Source organism: Cynoglossus semilaevis, chromosome 5 (assembly GCF_000523025.1).
Source record: "Cynoglossus semilaevis isolate Cse_v1.0 chromosome 5, Cse_v1.0, whole genome shotgun sequence".
Lineage (NCBI taxonomy): Eukaryota > Metazoa > Chordata > Actinopteri > Pleuronectiformes > Cynoglossidae > Cynoglossus > Cynoglossus semilaevis.
In genome coordinates, this window is record NC_024311.1 from 10425944 (window position 1) to 10432035 (window position 6092).

The 6092-nt window shown below is 47.5% G+C and overlaps 2 protein-coding genes across 3 annotated transcripts in view; both read right to left on the reverse strand.

Annotated features, from left to right (window-relative positions):
- lrrk1 (leucine-rich repeat kinase 1) overlaps window positions 1–6092 on the reverse strand; it is a 34874-nt gene that overhangs the window by 2965 nt on the left and 25817 nt on the right. Inside the window, exons 33-36 of one of the 2 annotated variants that reach the window (XM_008310434.3) lie at window positions 2665–2862; window positions 2296–2510; window positions 1494–1970; window positions 908–1006 (exon numbers count right to left, since the gene is read on the reverse strand). In XM_008310434.3, coding sequence (XP_008308656.1) covers window positions 908–1006; window positions 1494–1970; window positions 2296–2510; window positions 2665–2862 — 989 coding nt within the window. Of the gene's footprint in view, window positions 1–907; window positions 1007–1493; window positions 1971–2295; window positions 2511–2664; window positions 3127–6092 lie in introns of those variants that run through there. The other variant, XR_003049703.1, reaches the window with a different exon arrangement.
- On the reverse strand, window positions 3125–5255 carry LOC107988593 (leucine-rich repeat serine/threonine-protein kinase 1-like). The gene is made up of 4 exons (XM_017032556.2): window positions 4962–5255; window positions 4130–4281; window positions 3892–4009; window positions 3125–3544 (listed from the first exon to the last, which is right to left on the reverse strand). Exons 1-4 carry the CDS (start codon window positions 5238–5240, stop codon window positions 3314–3316), a joined length of 780 nt encoding a protein of 259 aa, XP_016888045.1. The 5' UTR covers window positions 5241–5255; the 3' UTR covers window positions 3125–3313.

The following is a 6092-nucleotide window of genomic DNA, read 5'->3' on the forward strand; positions in this document are numbered from 1 at the left end:
TGTTCAGGTTCTGAGAAGACAGGCTGTGGACCCAGCAGGTCTTCAGTGGACGTCTGTCTGTGTCCACTGTCCCAATGATTATTCAGCGTTTCCTTCAGACTGACTCCTCCAGGCTTGTGTACTTTGTCGTTAACTCTACTGGTGACTGCTGTAATTACATGTGTAATAATATCTAACTGCTGAGTCATAACAGATCTGGACTTCAATGACCAGACCTTCAGACCTTCAGGCCTGATGACCCGATGACCTCTGGTCTCACAGGTGCAGCAGCTGCTTATTAAGGCCCCTGATGTTCGCTGCTGCTTTTATTACTTGTTGCTAAAAGGTGCAGCAGGCTCCGCCCCCTTTGAAGCGTCTCTCTCACACACACACACACACACACACACACACACACACACACAGGAGCTTCTTTTTCCTCCAGATGAGCAGCTGCTGCGCCTTCACAGAAATAATTACAGACTAGCAGTGAAGCAGCCTAAGCTGATGATGACGGTCCCCCTCAACCCCCTCCACCACTGATGCTGCAGCGACAGAAACAAACACAGCTCTCTGCTGCGTCCCGGCCTCTCAGGGTTTACAGAGAGATTAAAGTGATTCCTGAACGCAGGTGGAAGGAAATGCTGGAAGTCAGCGAGTAACTTTCATGTCCCCGAGAACCAGGTCCATCATCAGCACCGACAGACGATGAAAGACCCCAGCTGCTGTACGTTGAAACTTGGAGAGAAAGTGTTTCAACCAGTCTGGAAGTCTGAGACAGAATGTTCTGAGGAGTTCTGACTTTGCCAGTGAAATACTATAGATTACCCCCCCCCCCCCCATACCCCCAGGTAGAGCTGAGATTATAATCTGACACTTAAATTCTGATGCGTTGAAGTTTGTTTTACTGCAGTGAAGGAGAAGACCTTACCCTGCAGACAAACAAGGGGGGCTGAGGACCGCGATGACACGCCCTGTCAGCTGATCACCATGTGACTGCAAATCGATGACCATCATGTCACCTCCTCGCCTGCAAGATAAAGAAAAGTAGGAGGTGATGTCAGTGTTACTCCTGCCTTACAGTAAGCAGGTGAGCAGTTACACCCCCAGTGGTAATGATCTTCATACATTGTTCAGTGATTCATTTGATAATTGAGCTGGTCTGCTGCTGCCTCGTGTGATGAGTTTGTGTCATTGAGGTCATTATAAACTAAAGTCACTAAACAGTAAAATATTACATTACATTTAGCAGACACTTTTATCCAAAGTGACTTCCATTTGGTTCCTCTGGGAATCAAACCCAGGACTCTCTGCTTCCAAGGCAGGCACGCTAACCACTACACTGTGGAACCCACAACATTCCTATATCAGAGGAAACAGTGTTGGACGAACCTCCTCAGTGATGTGATGTCACTGATGGTCTTAACAGATGATGGAAGGAAGGTAATGATGTTTGGAGAATTGGATCAGAGTGTGTGTGTGTGTGTGTGTGTGTGTGAGTGTGTGAGTGTGAGTACCTAGGGATCCACAGAGACCCACTGACAGGCAGGACAGTGAAGGCCTGCAGCTCAGAGCCTACGTCAGACAGAATCTCCACAGAGTCCAGGTCAGGACTGATGGACTCCTCCTGGTTCTGGCTGCTGCTCAGCGTCTCCTGCTCCGACTGTACTTGTGACTGTACTTGTAAATGTGGCGATGACTGTAGCGGTCTGGGCGTGCCGTCACTGAGATAGTCCATGGACGGTGGCTCTGAGGTGGCGGTGGTTGAGGAGAAGGAGCAGCTGGAGGAGATGGAGCAGTAGTCCGTCAGTGAGTCCTGGTGCTGGATGATCTGAGTCCCGGCCTCCTGACTGTAGATCAGGGTCACCTCTCCACTCATCTGTCCTACGTCCTCCACCTCACTGGAGCTCCTCAGGTCACTGGTTGTCACTGCGGTGATTGCTGTTGGACGCTGGACAGTGAAGACGTCTCTGAGAGGGTTACTGTCCCCGCAGCTGAACAAGAAGTAAACGACCAATCAGAAATCTTCTGACCCGAGTTCTGACTATGGTGACTCACTGTCACAAAGACTGCTCTGACACAAGTATAAAGATGGTAAAAAAAATGTATCATGAAAATAAAAAAATTGGAAATTAAAAAAATATTTACCATTACCATTATTATAGAACACTGTATATTTCGCTGCAATACAGCGAAACTCTCACGAGATCAGAATAAAAAAAAGGATGTACTGAGGGACTGAAAGGAGAATCGCGATATAGAGAGGGAACACTGTATATGAGAAAAGGCACCCATCTGGACCTTCCCTGGTCCACTCACCAGTACTTGGCACAAATCTGAAAGGAGGCAGCGTGGTACAGCAGCATGGTGTTGGTGTGGTCGTCCAGCAGCCACACTGACTCCTCCCCCCACAGACTGAAGCTGGTTGCCATGGACACCACCGTGGACGGCAGCTCATATGGATCTAAACGCTGAAGAGCCTTGAGGCTGAGTGAGTCGACCACCAGAACTCCAGGACCGTTGGAGAACCACAGCTGTAGAACACAGGGACTGTTGGTCAGTGGAACCCGTAGGTCAAGAGTGTGAAACTGAGATGGGACCAAAGCCACGTGGAGCTCTGGTTTCGGTACTAACTTCTTGGGCTGCCAGTGAGGACAGCGGGTCTAACCTGGCTCGGTTCTGACTCACCTGAGACCCTCCACTGACCACAGCCATGGTCTTAACAGCAAACGGTCTCTGTCTGGGATCGGAGTCCTTCAGACCAAAGGTCGTTTTGTTGAGTGTGTGTGAACACAGGTAGGTTTCTCCGTCCAGAGGCAGGTGGTCCAACAGACTGTAGACAGTCACCAGACCATCAGACATCCCAGCAAACACTCTGTCCAGACTCTGGTGGACCAGGACAGCACACAGACAGATGAAAATGTTTTCATAATTCAGAAGAACGTCTGTGATGGAGGACTGAAGGATCTTTTAAATTATTAAATTAATTTCAATTTTAAACTGTCTCAGAACCTTTTAACAACATAACTAGCCAATCAGAGCCTGATTTAATAAAGTGGTGTCATGTGATTCACAGGTCAGTGATGAATAAACATGAAGAAAACTTCACTCCAACTCTGGTCGTAAACATGTCTGTGTTTCTGTGAACACCTTCATCTCCAGTCACTCATTCTGTTTGTTTATGTTCATCATACGTCAACGTCACTGGTGCAGGAGAACCACCACGACAGTTGACTGACCATAAAACAGTGTGTAACACTAAAGAAAGTCATACACTTTAACAGTGTGTGACCTCTGACCTCTGACCTGCAGCTTAGCTTCCAGTCGTTACTCAATCTCACTGGTTACCTTTGAAGTGGATCCAGCTGTTACCAGAAACTAGAGTGATAGGGGACGGAGGGCTTGGGGGGTTGCTGTGTGTGTGTGTGTGTGTGTGTGTAGGTGTGTAGACCTGTTGTGGAGCAGGAACAGGAAACAGACAGGTGACCATGGCTGGACAGCAGAAGTGTTTCTGTGGTTGACTGAGTGGACACATGTCCTTCAGACTGTAGATGAACACTTCCTGTTCCTGTCACGGCAAAAACACAGCAGAACAAGTCCCTCAGCTGCAGTCCATAATCCTCCAGGTCTTCAAGGAACTTTTAAAACACTATGTGGAACAGATTCTAAAAGTCTGAAATGTTTTTATTTCGGCTGAAGTTTTTCCTTCCAACAACCAACAACTAAAACCTTAGTGTGGTTAAGGTTAAACTGATGGCTAAGATTTAAACTCTGAATTAGCTAAATATCTGAAGTGTCTTTTCACTAGAAATAAATCCATAAAAAGAACCAAAACCAACCAGTACCAACATTCAGTCCAACTCCTGGACCACTGCTCACATACATGGACACAAGCCTCCGTGTACAGTGCAGTACCTCAGTGGCGATCCAGAGAGTGGTGGCGGTCTTCATCTGACAGCTGATCCGTCCTCCTGGACAGGACATCCTCTTCACCTCCATCTGAGCCTTCTGGACGTTGATCACACTGTAGTTCCTTTCCACACACACACACACACGCTGACTGTTGGGTCATTTCTAACCTGTCACCTCAACTACATATCCAAAATTCGAAACTCACCGGCCGTCCTTGTCGTACTGTTGAGTCGAAACTCACCGGCCGTCCTTGTCGTAGCTCCAGAAGACGGCGCTGTGTCCCTGCAGCTCCGACAGGAAGAGCTGAGAGTGGATGTCACATGACAGGACGTACCTGAGACAAGGGAAGCTGGGGTCCTGCATCTGCCGCACACACTGCAGGGCCAGAGGCCTCTGTGGACGAAAGACCAAAGACAGAAACAAGTCATCCAGGTCTCTGGTCCTACAGGAAGTCCAGAACCTGGAGTGGTCCAGTGACTGTGATGCCGTCTTCATAATAACTCTTTATGGTCAAACAAAGCAGCAATCCAGACCTGGACCCAGCAGTCAGGTCCAACTGAAAAAGGTTTTTGGACACAGAGTCAAAAGTCCTCAAATCTAAGCCAAGTGTCCAGTAGACCAGTGGCCCCCAACTTTTTTTGTACTAAGGACCAGTCGAGTCCTGGCCAGTACCACAGACCGTTAATCAAATGAGTTACAGGAGTTGGACTGTGGAGTTGAAGGTCCAGTAGGGGGAGCTGTGGGAAACTGATGGAATGAATTACACAACAAAACCCAATAACAGGAAGTGAAAATCCTCCTCCGTGTCCATGTCATCATCTGGTGTCAGTTTGTTTACTCATGTTGTTTGGACTTAAATATAAAATCTCCATAGAAAAGTCCATGGAGAAAATGGTTTACTGCAGCCTCTTGTGGTCATATGCAGTAGTGTCACTGGGGTACAGCTGATTAAAAGAAATCATGTTTGTACTGACAGAGACGAGCCTCGGCCTCAGTGTGAGCTGAAGCCGACACATCCATCCTACAGACCTTGGTGTGTCCTGAGTGGGGGTCATGTGTGGACAGCTTCTCACCCGCTCAGGCTTAGTGTCCCAGCATTCAGTCAGCATCCGGTGAAGGCAGTGGAACTGGACTTCCTCTGGATTGCCGAGGGCTGGTCGTACACCCTTGGAGAGCTTCTTAGCTATCTGAAGCTGGTGCTGACCCAACGCTGGCCGTCGCCCTGACAACAGCTCGTACAAAACCATGCCATAGGAGAACATATCCACCTTAGCCAGGCAGCAGTGAAAGGAAGAAGAACAGAGATCAAAATAAGGATTGTGTAGAGAGTGGCTGTAACAGAACATCTGCATGAAACATCAACAACTGGAGGTGATTAACAACCTCCCTGTAGATTAGAATAATGTTCAGTCCTCTGCGTAGTGTTTGGTAGCTGTGAGACAAGCTGGAAATTTCTCAAACAGCAGTGCAGCTCTGTCTGTTTGGACTTTAGCTGATGACACTGGATGACTGTGCATTTTGAATGAAACTAACCGTACACTCTCAACGTTCTTTAATAGCCACAGGAACTGGTCAGGTTTTTTAACACATCCTAAACAATGTGACCTTCTATCCCTCTATTGCTACCTGCTAAGAGCTAACTAACCACTGTTCATTAACATACTCAACATAAGGATCTCTGACTCAAACAGGACGTTGAAGAAAGTTGTCTGCGTGAACAGTTTTTTTTTTCTTTCTCCACTTCCTGAGACACACTGGCTTTTAATTTAAATTTAAAACAACAACAACACAAAAGACTTTCACTTTCTGTTTATAGAACAGGGCCAACCACCCCGCACACCCCCTCCCTGCTCAGTCTCCTGTCCTCGGAGTCTGTTATCAGAGCAGAGAATTCCAGCCTCCCAGTGTTCAGATACAGAGTGGAGGAGTTCGACATTCGTGGGAATTCCCAGAATAACTGAAGAGCTAAAGAGCTTGGCGACGCCAGCAAACACTCTCACGGCTGCCTCTGAGCTGACATCACTGATAAACTCCAGCTCTGAGCATCTGTATGTGTGTGCAGTGATGTCACCACTAAAACAATGGTTTGGTCATATAAGGACATTCCTCCAGGAACACACTAAAAACATTGGACTCATCTCACATCGTCTGTTCTTCACATGTTCCTGAGACACAACCTTCAACAGAGTGATGACATCATCTCA